Raw genomic sequence first — 23,110 nt, forward strand, 5'->3', positions numbered from 1 at the left:
ATCATCATTGACTAAAGTTTGATAATGTTTTCATTTGTTTAAACACAAGCATTTCTTGATTGAAGTCAAAGACAGCTAGTGAGCTCAGCTTCTAATCTCTCAGCTCATCAAACTGATTGGCTTTGTGTCTTGTTCTCCAAAACAAACTTCTAATTAGCACTGGAATTTACACAGAAACAGTCAAATACAGCCTGACGATCCATCCATCATGGGTATAACATTTGTGTAGTCACAGAGACACCCTCTTTTCACTATGCAATTCAGATTCTAAACATTTCCAATGCCTCATAAAATTTTAATTATAATTATTTCTAAAGTGGAGCTGATATCTCACTAGATATTAAAAACTGTTAGACTGCTTCTTCGCTGATGAACCTTTGTTTACCCAGCACAAAAGAGACAGCAAGCACTACTGCCAGCAGGTTTAACACAGACTTTGCACTGTGGATAGCTATGTAGGTAGAAAGGGAATCTAAAAGTAAGTTCTACTCAGTGCAATTTCACTTGACAGGAATTAACCTAAGATTGCCCCATAAATTTTGTCCTTTGCAATATGTATTTATTTATGAAAAATAAGGCATCTGATTTCCCCTGTTTTCCAAATCAGGGTATTCTTTCAACAAAACTTAAAGGCTGATCCCAGAACTACCTGTAGTTAGTTAAATACAAGAGTATTTAATTCAAAAATCATACACTTCAAATAATGTAGAGTTCATTTTAAAGACAAAATGTAAGTGTTAACTCTGTTTCCATCCCATATATTAATAGTAATGTTTGAATAGTAGAGGATGTCACTAAATAGCTTTATAAAAGTGAAGCGCAGAGATTTCCAAGTCACAATTTCCCACTTTTATCTACCTGTGAAAATCCAGTTGAAATACATGCAAGGGTGCCCATAAGATAGCAGCAAAGCACAGTCACCTTCTTTAATAGACAGGAAAAGTTGGTTCTGGTTTTAAAATAATGCTCTCTGAATCGCACATTAGGACATTCCAACTGTTCCTCAAATTAGAAACCTGACATAAGTTTTTGAATTATTATTTTTTAAATGGCTTATGGTTTTAGTCTTAGGAAGGGCTAATTTCTTGCAAATTGGAAGTGATAAATTATTCAGTTTGCTAATAATGGCTTTCCAGATAGGTGTAAGGCACTTTCTTGCAATAGCAGGAATGGCAGTTAAGGTTAAAAAATAGCTCACATTATGCTCACATTTCCTCCCACATTAATAAAGTTAAATTGCCTCTTGAATTGGATTCTATGGTAAATTTCTATAACAGAAGCTTAAAGCTGACATCAAATTCGTGTTTAAGTGTATAAATAAATTACTTAATTTTAAAATCTGCAGAAGAAAACTGGAGATGTTCATTGTTCCACAAGTTGGACTAACGTCACATATTTAAGCTCTTGGCTTTCATCTTATGCCTTCTTGAAGTTTTGTTTTTTGCATTATCTCTATATAATCTACAAAAAAAGTAATGAATCCTTAACTAATCTCACACCAAGATCTTTTAACACAGTTTTTTTGCATAAGCAGGCGTATTCTCTGAGCAGGAAAACTCACCACTTGCTAGTAAAAGATCAACCACCAGAACAACACTGGTGTCCTACAGATCTTTTCCCAACTGCATACACGACTACACTTGAAAAGAAATGCAAGTTCACTGAAGAAAAGATCAGAGGGTATGATTAACTGATTAACTCCTGTTTAATATTTTTTTTTGCAAAATAAGAAGGAATCAATAATTATCCACAAAATACAACTGCTCTCACAAATTAATTGTGGTTTAAAAGTATGAGCTAAATTATAAATTTTCCATCCACTCAGAACTATCTGAGATGTTAGAAGCATAAATTAAATGCCATTTAGCTTTCGTATCTCTCTGAAGGCCAAGTCATATTCTCACTGCTTCCTAAAACAAATTTGGAGGTGATGGATTTGGATCCTTCAAGTTCCACTAGTTTTTCCTACAAGATTAGCTGGGAGATGAACAGTAAGTTTTTTCATGCCATTAACATTTGTTTGTCATGTTAAAGATGTCTCTTGTGAACTTTATGGTGGTTGCTCCTTAGCCTGCATTTGCTGCTGAAGCCTTCAAGTTCTTGCAAAGTTTAATCAAAACATAAGGAAAAGTCTCATGCCCAGACTGGGAATAGCACTATGGAAGGGTTTCTGTTGTCACCTGTAGTGACAATATTTCACCCTTGCCTACAGGTTCCATTTTTTCAAGAAAAGAAAAATTAATGTGAATTCTCTGTGATCTTTTGGGGAGAATTGTATTTGCCATAATTCAGTATACCATCCAGTCAGTCCTGCTGAATAATAGCCAGTTTCCAGCATGTGAACTGTATCACAGAAAATATGCTGCCCTTTGCAGGCACAGCTTTGGGCTACCCTGTGTCTCTTGCTGCCTGCATCTCCTGTTTTGGTAGCCATGAAGAGCCCAGAGTTACAAGCAGTGTCTCTCTAGTCAAGCATGTGCAGTCAGGCATGTATGCCTAGGCACAATACAGGCATGTGATGTATTTGCTGCAATATAATAAAATAGTTCTGTATTTCATTTCAAAACAGAGAGTCTGAGAACGGCACTGCTTTCTGTCCAATGCTATTGGGTCTGTCCAATGCTCCATCGAAGTAGAGTTCCCAGGATGAAGAGATCTAGGAATTAGTCTAATATTTCTCTTCTTATTAATATCTTATTATTAAAGCACTTTTATTATGCTAGTAGCTGCTGTGACTTTTTTATTTAAATTGGGGAAGGACCCTACACAACCAGGCTGTGATGATGCTTCTGTGCTCTTGTAATTCCTGCCCACATCTCCTTCTTGGCAGGGCTTTGGACCTCTTTGCTGTAGACCTTGGTACCTTCTGAGCAGCCTGACAGGAGGTGTCTGGACCCTCTGCCTTTAGTTCCTGGGATAGATTACAGCTGGTAATAGGAGGGTGTGACGGACTGTTCACAGCCCCTGGAAAGCTGGATGGAAGGGTACCGCTACTCCTAGGTGCTGTCAGTGTGAGGGATGTGGAGGTGCATGAATGTGGGGCCATACACCAGGCATAGGTGATAGATCAAGTTTTACAAAACCTCTGTGTTATGGCAATTAGGGTTCTAATAAAAGTATGAATTTACAGAGTTTCCTGTTTTGTTCTGCACCCCCCTTGTGGCATCCAGTCTGTCCTGGAGCTCTTACTTTTCTCCAAAGCCAGCCTGCCATCTGGTAAGCACTTCAGTTCAGACAACTCCGGAGGTCAGTGAAGCTTGTACCATGAAGTAGCCAAGCCCTTGTGGGACCTTGCTCTTGGGGGCAGCTGATGTGGTGTCTTTTCTGGCTAGGCAGGAGGCACTCAATTTGCTTGTCCCTTTTCCACTGGCCTGTGACAGCTTTGTGCAGGCTCCTGGAGCAGCTGTTTCCCAGATTCCTCTGGAACAGCAGTTTTTCTTGAATCCTCATGGAAGACAAGTAATATGGAATTCAAATTACAGCCTGAAATCACTTTCAGGAATAGAAAGGGCAAAGACTCTTGCTGTTGGTATTCCAGCTGTGGAATACCAGGAGGAACCTGAAAGATGTCTTGGCCTACATCTCTTTACTGGGTTGCACTTCCAGCCTGTCAAGTTGCTGAGGTAGTGTCTCTATTGAGAGGAAGTTGTAGGCAGGGTGTGCTGTGAAGAGCTTTTTGCTTTGAATTTACTCCTCTCTTTTATCTGTCACAGCTCAGATTTATTAACCTCTGGACATCCTACTCTGAGGGAGGGAGAAAAATACTTGAAGATTTCTGGGGAACAGCTGAAAAGTTATTTAAACCAGCTTTTAGTAGTTACTGAACGTTTATATTAGCAGCAGACAGGCAGTTTATTGTACTGTTTTTACCTCTGATTACAAGTGATAATAATTTCCAAAATGCTTTTTCAGAATGCTCAGGAGGTTCTTATGAGATAATGAGGCAGAGGCAGAATGGATTCCAAGTGTGTGCAAAAAGCCCAACAAAAATTAGAAACCCTTGGTTGTATAGTACAGCTACAGAAAAAAATCTCATTTAGCCATTTGATGTAGCTTTGTCTGCATTTATCTACTGGTAAACAGTATACCTCCTTCTGGAAATGATGCCAAATTCCCTACCCCAATTCCAGCAGCTGCTGCATCAGTGACGCTCACAAGTGTAGAAATGTGCCTAAATGCATTGGTAGTGGGGTAAGGTAGGATGGTGGGATATGCAAGTTATTAAATGCTCTGGATGAGGAAAAGCACAGCACTGCTGACAGCTATGAGTGCCCCCGCTGCCCTCTGGGGTCAGGAGGTGACCTCATGCTCCTGAGGGGCCTGAGGGAACCTGCCATTAACACAATAGCTCTGCCTTTAGCACAGCAACACAGACAAAAGCTGAAAAAACATAGTTGGTGTTCTCTTGGAGTTTACTTATGTGCAGGATAGCAGAGTGGTTCTATTCAGACTCAGTATTTGGGTTTTCTCTGTTTTGAACTCTCCCAAACCTGTGCTTTTGCCAACGGCAATTATTTTGTCCATAGTTTATTATCTGTGGATGGTTGGATTAACATATCCACTTTGTGCTACATCATCCTAACTATCAGGATTTTCTATTCCTTTGCAACTGAAACACTCAGTCATTAAGACAAATGTAATTAATGAAAATAGGTGAGAGAAAAACCAAGATTTTAAGAAATTCCCTATAACCACATCTCTGAGTATTTTTCTGGGTATTTAAAGATTTTGTCTTACCTTTCAAATCTGTTTGGTTGTTTTATTTTGTTGTACATTTTAATTGGCAAGACCGGTAATCGTGAGGCATTCGGATATTATGGTTCCTAAAGTCTGTGCAATCTCTGTCTTTCTTTCGAGTGAAGCTGGACCAGCAGCAATTTCATTTTTTTAAATATAGATGCTTCCTGTACTATTTGAATGTGTAGTTCTACTAGCTGTGTTTTGCATATGTGCTATAGTAGCATTCAGAGTCTCTGTTTGTGCAGATGTTTTTTGGGGAATGTATAAACATACACAAAAGGGCTCTAAAACGCTTCATTCTTGCATTTCTTCACTCATTCGTGGTCTTACCTGTACCACGGCATTCCATTTTCTCATTGGGTTGGTTTGTCAAAGACTAAGAAATTTCTAATCTTCTCCTTGCAATACCTGCTGCACTCACTTGGGGTAAATATGAAGTTACACTTGCTGAAGAAGCTGAGATTCTCATCCATCCTCATAATTGTTCAAAGCTCATTAGAAACCTATGCTAGGAAAAAACTACATTAATGGTGCCGTACCTTGCAACGAGGACCATTCTGATTGCCTGGTACTTTGTAATACCAGCAATGAATTGGGGGAAAGGAGCAATAGAAAACACTTTTATCCTCTTCTCCAAGAATGTACATACTGAAGTGAAATTTCAGAAGAATACCTTTTCTTAGGAAATTAGTATAATAGGCACTGAACAACGGTGATATCCTCCTGCAAACTAATTAGATGGCGAATTTTTTAGTTGTATACAGATGTTTAATTACACTATAATAATCAACTCAGATGATAAAGTCCAGAGAGGGATCTCAATTTACATTTCATAGCTCTTGTGTAATATTCTGATGAGGATATAATACATGTTATAATAAACAGGCATTTATCATTGCATGGTTGCAACATAGTGCTCTTCAGCTTGCTGTTACTTGAAGAAATGGTTAAACTGATCATAAAGCTGTAAACTGGCAGATTTTATGTTGCGCAGATGCTCCCTCTTTTTCCCTTTCCTTTGTACTTGGCTCCCAACTGGTGCTTATGATCCTGCACAGAGGATTCCTTACCCTGACCTCTATGATTTTAGACCAAACGACACTTTGGCTCTTGAAATTTGTTGACTTTTCTCTCCACAGATGTTTTGCTTTGCTCCTCCTTGCCTGTCCTGAAATTTAAGAAGTTCCTGGTGTGAGCAAAGAATGGATCTGTTGGAAGGGACAGATGTGGAGTGTTATTTATTTGCAGACTTGAAGGCCTTTGATAAGGTTTTATGAGAGAAATTTTTCATTTTATATCTCCTTGACCCATAGATATTTCTCTTTGTCTATGTTTTGAATATAAACATTGGTATACTTTCTCAAGTATAACTCATAACTGTGAGTTACACAATAAGAAACTGCATTTATGTAAAATATGTGAGTCACTATTATTTTCCTGTTTCCTGACTTCTCTGACTTCCTTGATCAATCAAAAAGCTGAAGTCCAAACTCTGCAAAGAGCTGCCCACAATTTGAAGAATTGCAGCCTAACTCTGCTCATGCAACTCACACATATTTTTTTATTCTGAAATATGGTTTTTAATGCAATACCATGGAGAGGAGCACAAGGTTTTCCCAAAAAATAAACAGCATGTTTTAAACAAGCATACTTTTTTTTCATAGAAAAGAAGGAATTCACATTTGAGAGATGGTATCTGTTGAGTCAAGTTCCCCTGCCTTAACTGATTTTTGGCATGGAGTTCTTTTCCCAGGAAAGTGCTCCCTGCTGCACCTTCCTTGAAACACTCATTAGGGAGTATTGTAGATATAAGCTCTGTGACCTGACAAACCTTAAAGCAGTAAAGCCTAATGGAGATGAACTTTCCTGAAGCACCGAATAAATGTGTCTATCTCGAGAAATCTCTACAACCTTTTTGCTATGTTTTATGCTAGTTTCATAAAGTAGCTGATTATCAAAAAGCTGCAAAGATTTCCTATGGGACAAAAAGTAATCAGCCTTGTAGTTTAGCAGCTGAGAACTCATTTAATTTACAAACATGGCTGATTTGTTGTGGTTATGTGGAACAAGAGCTGGAAAACTATCAGGGCGGGAACGAACTTTCAAAGGTGGGGATGACATATTTTTAAGGAAAGCCTTAACAGATATTTATTTATTTATTTATTTATTTATTTATTTATTTATTTATTTTAACACGTGGAAATATCAGCCGTATGGAAATGTTGTATGTTGAATTAGCTTCGCGGTGCTTTCTCCCTTCTCACACTTTTACCTTGTTATTTCGCACACTCACCTTTACCTTCCTCCTCTTCCTTGCAAAAATTCCTCGGTTCGTCAACTAGGGCTTTCCGGAACTTTTTAGGCACGGGGTTGGGGCTCTCCGCACCCCGCGCATCACCCACAAGATGCGGTCGGGACCGCAAGTGCATCGGGGGCGGTTTTGCGGGGCCGGAGACGCGCGGTGCGGGGCGTGTGAGCGTGTGAGGAGGGGACAGCGTATGTGTGAGGAGGGGGGACTGCGTGAGCGAAAAGCGCGCGGGTGTCTGAGGAGGGGTGTGTATGAAGGGGGGGTCTGTGAGGAGGGCTGTGTATGAAGGGGGGGTCTGTGAGGAGGGGTGTGTGTGAAGGGGGGTCTGTGAGGAGGGCTGTGTGTGAAGGGGGGGGTCTGTGAGGAGGGGTGTGTGTGAAGGGGGGGTCTGTGAGGAGGGGTGTGTGTGAGGGGGGTGTGTGTGAGGAGGGGTGTGTATGAAGGGGGGGTCTGTGAGGAGGGGTGTGTGTGAAGAGGGGGGGTCTGTGAGGAGGCGGAGGTGTGTGAGGAGGGGTGTGTGTGAAGCGGGGTGTGCGAGCAAGCCCCGGTGGTGCGGGGCGGGGCGGGCCGGGGGCGGTGGGGGAGCACATATAAGGCGGGCGGGTTCGGTGGGGCGGGTAGGGTCCTTCCAGCGGCGGCATCAGCGATGGGCAGCGGCGGCCGGCGGCTGCTGCTGGCACTGCTGGCGGTGACTTCGCTGCTGTGCGTGCCGGGGCAGGGCCAGCCCCGAGGTGAGCGCAGAACGGGGGTGCGGGGGTGAGCAGTTAAGGCAAAGCAGGGCAGTGCCTGCGGGGTTGCTCTGCAGCCGCCCGCCGCGTCCCGTGGCAGCCTTTGGCCCCGTGGGGCTGGGGCAGCCTCGGCAGAGTGTCCCCGTCCCCCTCCCCGCCGGGCACAGCCGCGGCAGGGGCCGCGTTGGGCTGCGGAGGCAGCCCGCTGTGGGAGGCGGGCTGGGGTCCGGCAGTGCCGACCGCACGCTTCCCGACGGCTTCCCCCATCTCTTTCATCCCTGTTCTCTTCCCCCATCTCCACGTTTTGCAGCCGCCCTCCCCCACTTCCCTGAAGTCCTTTCTCCTCCCTCGGCGGCGGGGGCCACTCCGCCCGGCCGCCTCCGGGGCCGCCCACTCCCTTTGTGGGAGACCCTGTGGAGCGGCAGAGACCCGGGGGAGGAGGGGGCGACCCCGCCGCTCCCAGCTCCTGGGCCGGGGGGAGGGCTGCGGCGGCCCAGGGAGCCCCCGGCAGAGCCTCTGTCCCGGCGGGAGATGGGGTCAGAGCCGGGCACGGGCCGCAGTCCTGGGGTCCCTCTCTGGGGAAGGGACAGGAGCCGGAGCCCCGAAGGATGCCGCACGCTGTCGGTAATACAGACCAGATTAAGCTCTGTTATAAGGAGTGAGAAGAGTCCCGAACGACTTTCCGGGCACGAGACAGAGGTAGCATGAAGAAGTAATGGAGACAATTTACGAAAGTTTTCCTTTTTTTTATTGCACGTGGGCTGGCCGGTGCGTTGCGGCCGGGACACCGGAACGCTCCGCGCCGAGTTCTTACCCTGCCAATGACTTCGTCACACGCATCCTCTTTGTTCCAAGTGCCGTAACTTGGGTTGTCCTGGTGAGACCCAAGCTACTGAGCACATCGGCTCGCTTTGTTGCTGGGTTAACAGTGGTTGACTCTGCGGTGTCCTGGATCGTGATGGGAAGCGCTGGTAGACACCAGGTGCTCTCACCTTCGGCTTGGGTCAGCTGCTGCTGGGGTCCGCGCCAGAATTTCTGCCCATCCCTACTCCCTGCACATGAATCCCCAGTCCCATTAGGTTTCTATTAAAAACAAACCAAAAAAATCTTGAATGGAAAATGGTTGAAAGGCATATGTTGTGCAGATGCACGACTTGTTTTCTTTATGGTGAAGTAGAGTGTTTGAGGTGGATATAGGGTGGGAGATTAGCATCTGGATGTTTACAGGCTGCAGTAAAAGCCAGTGTTTATTAATGTAATTATGTGTACAAAATATCCTCTAGGTAAAAAGGACAAAATCAAGCCCAAGTAAATTTCAAAGGCCATATGTCTCAGCTTTAAAATAAATATTATTTAGTTGGGTTTTGAAAATTCAGTTGTAGAAACAAATGAAATGCCAGACAAAGTGATATAAACTTTGCTTTTTAGGTTTTTTGAAGGTACCATCTTACATCAAATAATCTTAATTCAATACTAATTCCTATTTGAATATATATGATAACATGCAGTATAAAAGGTAGGAATTTTCCTGAAGCTTGTCATGTATTGGTGACAAGAGTGAATACCATTTTTGGTTTTTTCATTGACATTGGCAGTGATCTCACTACAGTAATGTGCAGCTTTTATATAGCAGCCAACGGGTGCTAGAGGCGTCTGGATAAAATACTTGCTTTTTATGTCAGTGATTGAAGCTACCAATATATTTCATTGCTTCTAAGCTGCCCCTCCTGGGAATATTTAAGTTCATAATTACGTTTTTCCAGTTGAAAGATCAGGTCGAGAGACAATTCCTCCTATTAGATTAAGTTGATAGAATTTTTTTTTCTCTGCGTGAGAGCACAGATCATCCGAGGAAGCTGTGAGTTTCAACCCCCCTGGTGGTGAACTGCCTTACAAAAGCCACAATTCAAGATAACTGATCCTAAAACAATGTGAAGAATGTGATGCAGATTAGAGTAGCAATGTTGCTTTTACAGCAAGTAAGCAACTTAAAGCTCAGAATTGTAAGTATCTTGTTGAGGTAAAAATACATTTTGAAGTGAGGATGGAAAGGTTTCTCAGAGCAGTTGTCAAGAGAAGTTAGGGGAAAAGGTATCTTGGCATTGCTGTGGAGAGGGCTGTGGTAGACTCAAAGCATTTCTTGTTTTTCTGTTCAGTTTTGTTTTTGTCATGTCAGCAAATGAAGAAACTGGGGGTACCACAGCTGCAAGGGTCTGTCAGAAAGTGCTGAAGTCCATTCCAAGAAAAAGAAACACACGATCCTGAAGTCACTGCACTGAACAGCTTTGAAAGTTAATGATTGATTCTTTCAGCCTAAAGATTAATATCTACATAGCTATAAAATTTAGTTGGAATTTTAACTACAGGTGTTTTGTTAGTATTCCTATCATGGTCAAAAGTTTGGTTTGCATTTTCTGTTGGGTCTTTTGTATTCATTAATGGAGTAACTTCATGAAGCATGTAACTCAGTGTCTAGATACAGAGGAATTATTTTACAGTGTCAGAAGCAAAAAGCCATTTTGGAGGCTCGTTGTAGCAGCTTTGTTCTGTTGGAACTCATTCTTTGTTATACTGGAGTTAGGTGATACATGTCTTCAAAGTAGAAAGGAAAATCAGTTAATGATTTTGAACACTATTGCCTGTATTTCGTATATTTGACCCTGCCACTGTCAGGTGATTTTTTTTTTCTGTAATTAAAAAAAAATCTTGCTACTGTAAACCTGTGGTAGTGTTAACTTGGAAGGCTGTAGTTGTAGACTAAATATTTCCTCAGCTGCATCTCAGTTTGTTTGTGTAAGCTGGTGTGCTGAAGTAGCCTGCTCTGTTCCTGGCTGGGGTTTTGGAATAAGTGCTGGTGCTCAGGGAACCGAATAGCTGTGGGGAGGTACTCCATCTGGGCAGAGATGAGCATAGGTATTTCATATGCCTGTCACCCATTGGGTTTCAGACCTGCTTTGCTTCAAGGATCTGGTTTAGTAAGTATTCTTAGGCTATGGCTAATATACAAATTATGACATTATGGTGAGCAGCCACTTTGTTTTTTTTTTAATATTGAAACACAAGTGATATAAATTGTATTGTTAGAGCACATTCCCAGGCAGTGGGAGATTTCTGTTAATCTCCTTAGTTTGAGGTGGTTTGAGCCTACATCTCCAATCTCTGAATAGAGTGCTGTATTACCAAGCTGCTGTGACAGGTAATGCAGAGGAGGAGTGTGTGAAATCTCTCCAGACCTGTCTTTGAAAAGGAGCTACTGTACAGCCAAGATGTCAAGTTTCCTTACAGAAGGAAAAAAAAGCTGATGCTGTAGTTGAACCATTAGGGTGCTCAGAATGTAAGGAAAACACAAGTGCAGGCCTCCCTTTTATTTCTTTGCCACAAGCAGCAATAAGGTGTTTGACTTCAGGAGAAATTCTTCTATTGTACCAGTGTCTGCTGGGATTTGTTTGTTGTTTTAGTCTTTAGGGTTTTTTTACTAGGTTACTCAAGCCTGGCACCACTTGTGGGTACCACTCACTCTTTACCACTTAGTGAAGAAAGGCTCTTTGGTGCCTAATTCAGGGTGGTGAGTTCCACCTCAAGTAGTGATGTACTTGCAGGAGTTAAAGCATCTGACAGAAGTTTGGGGTGTGGTAGATTTGGCTGTTAGTCTGTGAGCCTAGGTAGGTGGATCTTACACTCTCAGCTGCCTCATGCATTCAACCTCATGCATTCAAAGGTGTTCTGTGCAGTGAAATAGTTTCCTCTGACACTTTTAAAACAGAGAGACAGTCTTCCAGAATGTGCTTGGAGGAAGTTTTTCTGGAGTTTCAAGATGACTTGAATATTGTATTCACAATTGCTTCCTGTATGAGATGAAAAAGGTATCTTAAGTGCTTCACCATATTGCATCTTGGGTTCATGTATGCTAGTGGCTTGAACAGGCCTTGTTGCCATCAGTCTTAAATAGTTTTTTCCCCAACATCTGCAACAGAATTAACTGTTACAGAATATGAGAATGTTTTTCTATGCCCTGCAAAGTTTGCCTTTACTTCTAAATATTTTCCTTTAATGTTTCTCCTATGTTTCCACTGATGTGAATATTGTTTCCTGATAAAGAACACTAAAAGAAACTTCAGGTTCCTTGAGGCTTGTGGAAGACTTAAAAGGCAGTGCTGTTTGCAGCTCGCAGTGTGGGGCAGGAGACCAGTGAGCTAAAAATATGACAGGAGTTGGAGGCAGAATCACTTAACATTGTGGTAAGGTAAAAACTTCTTAATTTTGGGCAAAATTTGGTACAGTGGTATATTTGGCTTAAGTTTCCACTTTTTCCTCAGGGTTGGAAATCCCTGTTACAGTGAACCTGTACATACCTTGTGTGTTTGGGTGGGCTAAGTAGCAGGGCCCCAAGATGCTTATTAGCTGTCCACACTCTCATTTAAGTTCTTAGATTGTGTGAGAAGTCTCATGTCCACCCACAAATCAACACGAGATCAAGGTGGAGCAACATAAATAATGAACCCAGAGAAATGATCCCCTGCCAGGGCTCTCCTCTGACAGCCCCTGATGTGTTATGGGAGCAGCTTTTTAGAGCTTACAGGATTGGGGTGGTGGCAGTCTACAGGGGTATGGGACCCATCCTGGGATATACGGGAAGAACATTTTGGGAATGCACAGGACTAATTTTGGGATGAACGGAGGAAGGGCCAAAGATGCAGGGATCAAAGTGGTTGAGCAAAGAGTGAGTGTGTAGGGATCCATTGTGTGTGTGTGTGGTGGGGCTGGTGTGTGTGCAGGGCAGTTTGTGCCTCGGTGGCTGGGGTGGAGATGTGGACCCCAGGGGCTCATGTGCCAGATGCCAGCAGTGAGGAGATCTTGGGTGTGGGGGAGCACAGTTACTGGATCCAGTGAGTCTCCAGCTTTGGGTATTTAAGAAATGCACATTGTGGATGGGCATTGAAGAAATCCATCTCTGTATGAATCCATGTTTTTCCCTGGAGCAGGGAACAGGATGAAACCATTGGTGGTTGCATTTGTGTGTTTCTGTCTTTGTGGATCTATGTGGCTGGCCATATGTATTTGAATATATCCATATATCCATTGCATTATGTGGGTGGCTCTGTATGTGCCTGTTGGGAATACTTGCTCAGCTTTACTAGTGGCTGGGCCTGGAAACATGGAGCTGCAGCAGCCACTTCTCTCTTGGCCTTGGTACACCCCAGCAAAACTGTGGAAAAGCAGATGTAATGCCAGAGCTCTTGGCTTTTGTTTCCTCTGTGTCCATTTGATTGTCAAAGTCTTAATGTAGTGGACTTTGTTCTATGTAATACTCTAAAAAGGTCAATTTTAGATGACCTGTTGATGATGTCACCTCAAACAGAGGCCACATTGCTTGTCCTCAGGAATGCAGATTTTCTGGATACCATTGTCTTAAAGTTACCAGGTTCCCTAAGTTCATGATGAGCAGCACAAATATATTTTGAAACTTTTATTAAATAGAAATGAGGTTTTACCTTGTTATAAGGAATATGTAGTGTAAAAAAGTAATTGATCTCAACTAGGGACAAATTTTGCAGTTTGAGACCTGACTTGTGGTTGGGGGGAGAAAAAAGAACTGAAAAATGTCATTTTTTTCTGGTAGTCTGAAGGGAACATCGTGGACATTCTGTGGGGAAAATGTGCTTGGTGTTGATTAAAGCCCTAAATTTAAAATCTGCTTTGTGTTTTGTTCCCTGATTTATTTTGCAAGAAATTGCCAGCAAGCCACAGACCATTTTCTTTTTTCTTGGAGTATAAAGGTATGTGACAGAGAAAAATCCCATGAAAGCATTCTAAGTTAGATTGAAGATTAAGATAAAAAAAAATTTGTCTGTTGTAAATATTTTCCCCATTCCCTGAGGGCTTAGAAAATGCATCTCTAGAAGTTTAGGGCTATCAGTGTATGTTGATCAGTTGTTGGTATTTGCATCTGTTTCAGAAAAGATCTTCAGGTGGAAACCAGTTTGTTGCTGTCCCCTGCTTTTTTTTTTCCCCCTGTCCTGCAGACATCCCTTCCTGACCAAACAGAGGAACAGTGTATTGCAAAAGTTTTGCAAGGCAAGATTGGTTAGGTCAGCTTGCAGGAATTGTGATTTGTTAGTTGGTGTAAACTTTAGGAGCACATCAGTCAAACTTATTTCTGTATGCTTTTAGGTACTTAAGGGATATCTGAGGCTCTGTACTGTGCCTCTGAGGTTGCAGGTATGGGTACAGCCCTCTGTCTTTTGAGATCTGAGGTCAGTGCTTCATTTACTTGTGTGTCAGAGCAAAAATAAGGCTTGAAATATCTGTGCTTTTTCTTTCTTAGTTACTTTTGCTATATAAGGACTTCAATGATTTCTCAATCATGGTATTCTCTTTTTTTACAAGCTGAAGAAAGCTGCTTTTTCCCTGAAAATAATTATTTTATACACATTTTTGTGTATTGAAAGCTGTATACATAACAATATTATAGGAAAACTGGAAGACTTCTTTTGTAATTACAGTAGAGATAAATAACAGTCTGAAAATAGGAAAACATAAAATTGTAAGACTAGAAACTAACTTTCAGTATTCTAATAGCAAATATTATAGATGCACATAATTTTAACTTCTCTTTCTGATGTGAAACAGCAGTTCCAATTCTGAAGAAGTTCAAGGCAAAATACAGAGAGAATGCTTTAGTTTTACCTGAAAACCTGATTTTTTTCTTTTTTTTTCCTTTTGAGTATGTCTGGAAAATCACAACTTTCTAGTAGCCATGTGAGCTCAGAGAGCCATTGGAAGAGAGGTGGATTCATGGCAAGCATTTTCACCCACTGCCCTTTCCACAAGTTCAACTTGGCAGGCTTTGTAAAGCAGCAGCTAATATGGGTCCATGGGCTGATGGGCTGACACGGTTGGTTTTTTTCTTGTAATTTCTGGGCTTTTCCCACCAGGCAAAGGCCAAGAAGATCCCACTGCTGCTTTGTGTAGGCAAAATAGATGTCAGCCTTCAGCAATAAATTCCTTCTGTTTTGTCATCTTTAACTTGTTAGCTTTTGCTGATTTTCTTTTTTAACTGTCATTTGATACAGTAACAGCTCTGTCAGAGATATTCCCTAACCATTTCTTTTAGATTAAAGATTCAGATTTGAAAGTTGTTTTGCAAGCGTAATGTAATTCCTTTCTGTGAGCTCATTTATTGCACTGCGCTGCGGGACTCAGCCCCCATCTTGATTCTCGCATGAAAATAAAGCTTAAAAAGCTGTTCAAGAAGACGTCTTCCCAAAGTGGAAACTTGTTTTCTCTCCTTGGCTCTGCCTGCATTTTTTTATTGCTGCTTGCTCAAAAATGACCTTGAAAATAGGCTGATGTCCACTACCTTTTTAACTGTATTTCCACAACTTTTATTTGCTGAAAGTCTGAGAGAACAGTGCAGAACTTTTACAGGTAATTCAGAACAACTTCTCTAGTCTTGATTTGATTCTTTGATTAGTATTTTTGTCTTGTTGACCCGATGAAGCAAGAAGTTTTTAATAGCAAAATCCTAACTCTGCAAATCAGCGGGGGTAGGTCTCACTGACTGTAAAAAACATTGGGATGCAGTCATTGAGCATAAATGCGAATTGGAGCTGTCATTGATGGTAACTTAGATTACTATTGATTACTTCTATCAGGTTTTTGAAAGCATGACTGGAATTTTGCCTTCTGTCACAAAAGCCAAAGATGTGTGTAAAGAAATGTTTGTGTGGGAAGGAGAGGAAAAAAGCACAGTAGCAGCTGAGATATCCAATGCAATTTGATTCTGGCTGGCTGCAGCCTTGCCAGGGAGCATTGGAGCAGGGATCCAAGTTATCCCTCTTTTTTTGTGGATGCTGGCAGAGTGAGCTTAGCAGGAAGCACAGAAGGTGTTGTGCGGGCTGGCAACCTGGGGAGCCTGACTGCATCTCTGATGCTCCCTACCCAGGCAGAGCTGCTGCCAAGCTGGATGGTGCCCATCCAGGCTTCACTGACTCCTCAGGGAACTCTTGATCCACCTAGGGCTATCCAGACAGTGAATCAGGAGAGCCTAGCACCAGAAGTAGGCCTGTACTTTAAAAACCAGTTAATTGGATTCCACCTTCTCTGTTTCTGGCTCTTTCTTTATAGAAGTGAGAAATCCAGCTCCTGAAAGTGCTTCCACTACACACACTATGGAAGAGATTCCACTGCTTTTTCCTGTCAGGTTTTAATTCAAATGCATGAATAGCTAATATGTGTTGTGCTCTTCTCCATGCCACACCATTCATATATTTTACTTTCCTTTGCTGTGCTGTCTTTTGTGCATATCTTGCCACTGCTTTAGGACAGGAAGGAAGAAAAGGCTTGTAACAGTGTGCCAATGCCTCTGATGATCAGGCTGTTTCTACTTTATTGGCTGAGAAGGGCTAGATAACAGAAGTTTGACATAAAGGTTCTTTGAATTGTCAAGATCTGTGGATACCCTGGTTTAAGTTAGGGTTGTGAAATATATGCTGATGAAATTTCTAGGATTCCATTTATTTACTTTAGCTTGTAGTCTCTGAAATGTGTGCTCAATGCCTTCAACTAGAAAAAAAAAACCCTTTAAAATACTCTGAAGAGATAAAAACTTTGATGGCAAAATGAAGGATTAAATCTGCTTCACTGGCTTGGGGAGAGTTGCTGTACTTTACATCTACTCAGTTCTTCATTCCTTCAGTAGCTGCTAACTAATGTGTTCATTTTGTGTGTCTCTTTTAATTGCCAAAGTAGTTCAATTGATAATATATGTCTTAAAGCATAAAGAAAAAGGTTTGTATAGACAGAAGGCAAATCTGCTGTTTCTGTGATTTTTTTTTTTAACTGTAGCTAGGTTATTTAGATATTATCAATAAATCTCACTATGACTTGATTAGAATTTTAGGAACCACACACTTCTTTGCTAATGCAAAAATGTGAGCTTGATACTGAAACTGTCTTTAGATGTAAACATGAATTTTAAACTAAAAGTTGCAGGAATTAAGTAATTTCCAGACCTATCCCAATTAATCTTCCTTGAAGTTGGTTTACAGTGTGTCTGCCAATGTTCTCCAGAGCAAGTTCATCAATGCTAAAGGCATGCAGCAAATGTAGAGTCCATCTTTGGATGACCACACTTTACTTGGGAGTGGTCACACTCGGGACAGCTTGGTTTGTGCATATTTGATAACATTGTAATGGGGATATTTCTGATTGAAGAAATGATTCTTCAAAGTGCAGTGCAGGTTTTCAGTGACGTGGTGAAGGCAACCCTTGGCAGGCAATGAGAAAGAGATGTTTGTGATGGGATGAGGAACTTCCAGATGAATTGAGTAACTTTCTATAGTGATCAGCAGCAGGATGTGACCTAAAGGCAGCAATGAAGCAATAGGTTCAATACATAGCTGCTGGTGGACAGCTGTGTTCATTTTGTATCTTGGTGTGGGCCAGAGGTTGCCATGCTGATGTTCAGCTCCTGCGATGTGTCAGGCTGCTCAGAAACTTTTCTGTGGGTGCTTGGTGGAAAGATCTGCTTGTTGCTGTGCTGCCATGGCTAATAGTGGTAATAGACACATCCAAGTTTGGGTGTTTCTGGTAGGCTGAGAATCCTGCAGGAGTGGTAGGGAAAGAGTGTCAGAAGGGGATTGTTGGTGGCACAGTGGCAGGGAAGAGGTCAGGACATTTGCCCCAAGGAGGAAAACCCTTTTTGTATACCACAGAGTATTGAGAGATGATACAATCTCTCTAAAATTTGAGCAGCCCTCCCTTATCTTTTCAGCTGCCCATTCTGCATCTCTCACCATGTTGCTCTGTTTCCCACAGTCATCAGCAAAAAATGTTTGGGGTGTTTCAGGCAGGATCCAACTGTGCCTTGCTATTATTTTAGTGTCACTGTAACATTGCTGAATTTTAAATTAAACTACTTGAACTCTCAGTCTGTTAGAATTTTTCTTCAAAATTGCGCTTTGGGCTGAAATGCATCATTCTTGTTTTCAGGCCAAAGGCAAAATACTTTCAGAACACTTGATTAAAATTCCATGCGACTGGCTGAGTTCTTGAGTATTAATGGCAGTACAGAAGAGAACTTTAAAAAATATTTTCTTTTTCCCCCTTGTTTTTTGGGTACTTAAAATTACACTTTTTCAGGAACTTAACCAGAGTGACACAAATGCTTTTGAATTTCATGGAGGTATTTACTGTAAAATAAGGAAATAAGAATTTGCATGTGGTGAGAATTTGAAACATAAAACATGTGCAACAATTGACTCGGTATGAATTTTTTTAAATAGTTGCAGCTTGTGTCCTTTACATTTGTTAATTTGTGTGCCTGGAGACCAGCAGATGCATGACCAAACAAAGCATGGTGTTTTGCAGTTTGTTGCCTAGAGTAAAATGCCTAGGAAAAAAAAGTAGCAGGATATATTTTACTTTTGACAAACAGCAGAAAGCTACCTCTATATCATGTTGAACAGTTGGTTACTACTGAAATAAAATGTAAAAAAAATTACAGAAAATGCCCCAGTAGGTTTTTCCCAATTAATCTTGAAAATTAGAGATTGCTAAATCTTGTCAGTAGAGATCAGGGAATGACCAAGCTTTGCATGTCTTTGGGGTTAAACAGTTGCAAATCTTTTCAAGTCCATTCAAGCTGGAGGAAATGTGCTTTCTTCTACCCAGGAAGATCTGGCAGTGATACAGGCCTGTATATGCCCTGATAATGGTTTTGTGCCTGTTGGAATGAAAACATTTTTCTTCCGTGTCTGAAAACAGGCGAGCTGGTAGTTCTGAGATGCCGAAATCTCTTGAACTTGAAATAGTTTTTGTTAATAAACGGAAAAATTCGACTTAGATGAAGCTAAATTTCTATTTAAATTACCACAGCTACAATTTCTAACATAAGGGAAGTGACAAATCTTTTTTTTTAATTAAGAAAATGAAATAAAATTTGGATTTGTGTACAGGTAGTTAATAATAAGCTTTCACTAAGTGAAAAATACATATCAGGGTTCCTTTGTAGTGCACCTACTTCATTTATGATCACAAGGTGATGCCAACTGACTCAAGGGCATTTCTAACTGTTTTAACCTTCTTAGTGTTTGTACAGGGCAAAAAGTGGTAACATTTTGTTTGGTTGTGATACTGAATCACAGTACCGAAGTGAGTGGGACCTCTAAACCTTTAAAATTCTTCCCAAGCTCAGGTCTCCTAGAATTTGCCAGTGATAAATGGAAACTTAGAATCAGAAGAGGGCTAAGAGATACTTGGGTCATAAATTCCTTTTTATTATAATGAATGATTTGGTGTAGCTGCACATTTATGCATGCAGATTTAATTAGGATTAAACCAAGAGGATTTTCATTTACTAGACAGTTGCTTCAGGTTGAAAACTGGTGATAGAAAAGAAGTTCAGTGGGAGATACTATTTAAGGAATCATATTAAGGAGGTGTGAGGGAAGTCTATTATGGGTCCTACATCAGTAAGAACAAAAATATTTTATTTTGTTGATATTGGGGCACATCATAAGTGACAAGTGACTGAGGTCCCTAGTCTTTGACATGCCAGTCACACTGCCAGTGCTTCTCTTATGTTGCTCTAAGCTGATACTGTGTCTTAGGCAGCATATAAGCAAAACTGACAAGACACTGAAGTCTTTAATAGCTGTGACTTGTATTTACTTCAGGTTTGAGCAAAGATTTTTCCCAACTGATGACTTCAGAAAAAAGCTAGTGTACTTGTAAAAGAAAGAACAACCCCCAAACCAGCAAGCACAATGATGCAGACTCCTCAACGTGTGGAAAAAGCTTTGGGTGAACAAGAAAGAACTAATTTCATGGTCTGGCAGGTTTGTTGTTCCTTGGCAGCCTGCCCATCTGTCAACTTGTGGTTCTTTTGCTTTGGTGTAAATCTGTGACAATTTCTGGGCAGATTCTTGAACTAGCCAACAGCATACAAAAAATCAATACTTGCAAAACATGATTTGACAGAAGAAATATTGATTATAATTTGGAAATGCATGATAGAATACTCAAAATTACTTGCCTTTCATATCAAGTTGTACTGTCTGATGTTGAAAACTAGCACAAAATCTAGTTTTCTTTTATTCCACTAACCCTTAGTTTGTTCTGATCGAAATAACCAGGAAGTTACTGTCGAAATTGAAGGTATTAGAAATACCTGTGATAGAATTTTTTTTCCCCAGGAACTAATTTTTTTTTTCCTCAAATCCCTCAAATCTGTGAAAAGATCAAGCCATAATACTACGAACCACACTCAGGGCTGGGATGTAAGCTATGAAACTTATTGAATTCACCAGTGTTTTCTATGCTCAGGCTGTCAAAGATGATGTGCCCTCCATTTGGGAAATAACATAGCACATTTGCAGGAATGCCTGGTTGGGGCTGAAAACTCAAGCTTCAGTTTCAAGCATCTGCACCCTGACCATGTCTATGCAGCCTTATCCTCTCCTTAGTTTTCCAATCATTTTGTATATAGCATGCTTCATACACTTTGAAATTTAATTTTTTTAGAACCCAGGTTTTCTACCTTACTTTGGAAAAAAAAAACCCACTTTTTTTTAACCTTGTTCAAATTCTGTTACATTGGGCCCAGCAGCCTGGTGATGTGCTGGTGCTTGGGAATTTTAAGGAAGACATGCAAGTTATGCCAGACACTTGCTCCTTAACCTTCACAAACTATATTGAGGAAACTAGTTGTGGGAGAAAAGTGCAGCTGGTGTTCATTCTTGACTGAGAGAACTTTTGCTTACTTTGGTTCCTGTCTGTTTTCATGGAATTTTTATTAATCTGTAGTGTTATGACTTTATTCACTTTATTAATTTGCAGCATTGTAATTGTTTTCAATACATTTCTGAGCACACAATACTAATTAGCACATCATCTAGCCTAAGGGAGACCACAGTAGGTAAAATGCTTTTGCTGTTGTACCCTGTCTGCATTATGGCCCTCATTAATAATGCTGAGTGCACATAAGAACTGCAGAAAAAAATATTTGGCAGAGAAGACTTTGCCATTTTGAAGAAGGGGCAAGGTTCCGTCCTCTGTAGCTTGTTTGTGCTCTAACAGCTTGTGGAGTTCAAACAGAATGGTTTTTGTTACATTAACTGGTGTAATGAACTTGTTTTGTTGTCCTTTTTTCTGGCACTCCAGTTGGATTGCTTAAGTGTGATTTGCAAAAGCTTGAGTGGATCAGAGCTGTAAAATAATCAGCAGACTGTTCTGAAAGCAAGTGGTTGAGTGTTCAGCAAATGGCTGCAAAGTAATCTGTTTTACAGATAACCTGAACTCCTCCAGGGTCTGATGTGGAGTATACTTCTTTTGTATAAGTGCTCAGGCTCTGCAGTACAATAGACCAGGACGTTTTACTTAGCTTGGTGTGCAATGCAAACAGAACAGCAGTACCTAGAAAAAATACAAAACTTATTCTCATGTGTGTTCACAAAACTGTCAGTAGTTTAAGATGTTATTCTACTCCAGTTGGTCCTGATGAGGTCTGAGGGTGCAGACTGTTGGAAAAATGCAAGCTGCCAAGAACTCAGAAGGATAAGGAGTGTAGAAGATGGACTGTAGAAAGATTGAGAGGATTATTTACATAGTCTGGGATAAGGTGTGTGATAACAGCTCAGGTAAACAAAAGATGTAATCAAGATCATGAATGCAGCAAGGAGGACTGAAAATTTGTAACTTTTAAAGTGATAAATTGTCAGAATAGACTTGTCAAGAATGCTGAGGCATATCCTCATTGGAAGCTCTTAAGAACAGGCAGACTTAGTATGTTCTTACATTAAAAGCTGATTAAATTAAATAAATGTAATCTTCACTACCTAGTGTTTCTGTGATTGACTCATTAGTCAGCTTTACTCTACAGTATGAGAAGAAATAGAGAATGGGTTTTAAGAAAAGATAACATGCAGTCATGGTAGAGTTTTCTTTTAGTTCTGAAGTAATTTTATCTAAATACTGCAAATTAAAGTTTACAGATGTTCTGCTAAAAACCCTCAAATATACTATGTAGTTAAATCCTGTAACTTTGATGTTCTGCTTGCAGAAATTCTCCTCTCTGAGCTACAGAAGCAGGTGTGATCAATTTTCAAAATAATTTCTAACTAGTGTCTTGCTACCTAAGCTTACTGTGTAAGTTGTGGTGAAGCTTTCAGCTTTTCAGGTGGGTTAATGCTGCAGCTAACACACTTTAGGCAGTGTCTCCACAAAGTGGATTATAAGGCAGGTTGAGTGTTAAACCCACATTTCTTGCTGACTGTATAACAGAATTAGTACCTTAATTCCTGTAGTTAGAAGTTACCTATTTCAGCCCATTTATTTTAGGGAAACCAGCGTAGATACTTGATGTGATTACAGAGTAGGATTCTGATGAAAGTGTATAGGGAAGCTTAAACTAGGGGTGCCTGTTGGTAAAATATAATGAGAGTAAATCTCTTGAGCAGGCTAGGAGTCTGAACCCAAGCCTGATAGTTCCAGGGTTTTTATTTAGTAAACTCATTTAATCCAAAACTTGAATAAGACCAACTAAATTAAATCTGTGCTACTGAAAATAGTCTGAGAATGTTACCAAGAATGTGACCTCAACTTCTGTGTGTAATGCTATTGCATATTTTATACATTCTAATACTGTGACACTTTATTACATTTTGTCTTTAGTCTGTTTGGTTCTCCTGAAGTGCTTCAAACTATTCTGAACAACTGTGTACTCTGTGTATGTTTTCAGTGAAGGGAGAATCCATTGCTTGTGAGCAAACTTCAGCATTCCCAGCTTGTTATGAGCTGCTGATTGCCTTTACATTTTTAAAAAATGCTAACTTGCAAATGAGATTAGACCCCTTCAAGTATTTCTGTGTTCTGAAAAATTACACAATAAAAGCTCATTGTAACTGAACACATCAGCTCTTTATGTTTTTTAAGTCAGATCTACTTTGTTCACTTGCAAATTACTGCTTTATTACACTCAGCACAGAAAAAGCCAAAATACTTAGGGAGCAATCAGGCTGTTGGCATCATTGAATGTCTCCAAGTTGCTCACTGAAGTCTGGTTTAGAGTCTTCATTGTATACACTGATGAACAACCCAGAATACTTTCTGAACTCAGTTCTTGGCTTGCTTCATATAATCTTTTGTGTTCATTTCCCATTAGTTTCTCTTCTTTGGGGAAAAAAAAAAAAACAAGCACCTCCCTAATTTAGTTAGCTTTCTAGAAATATCAGACAGATCAGTGAATCTAGATTCAGGAAGAAGCTGTCTTAAATATGCCATTTCTGTAAGAGCTTTGCCGTCCTTACTGTGTTGATCTGGATACCAAAATGTA

General features: G+C 40.7%; 1 protein-coding gene across 1 annotated transcript in view; it reads left to right on the plus strand.

Moving 5' to 3' along the window:
• Positions 1-8,491: 8,491 nt before the first annotated feature.
• LAMA1 (laminin subunit alpha 1) overlaps positions 8,492-23,110 on the plus strand; it is a 98,724-nt gene continuing 84,105 nt past the window's right edge. The window contains exon 1 of the mRNA XM_059843661.1: positions 8,492-8,747. Within this exon, the coding sequence (XP_059699644.1) occupies positions 8,492-8,747 (256 nt within the window). The remainder of the gene's footprint in view (positions 8,748-23,110) is intronic.

This window comes from Haemorhous mexicanus, chromosome 1, assembly GCF_027477595.1.
Source record: "Haemorhous mexicanus isolate bHaeMex1 chromosome 1, bHaeMex1.pri, whole genome shotgun sequence".
Taxonomy (NCBI): Eukaryota; Metazoa; Chordata; class Aves; order Passeriformes; family Fringillidae; genus Haemorhous; species Haemorhous mexicanus.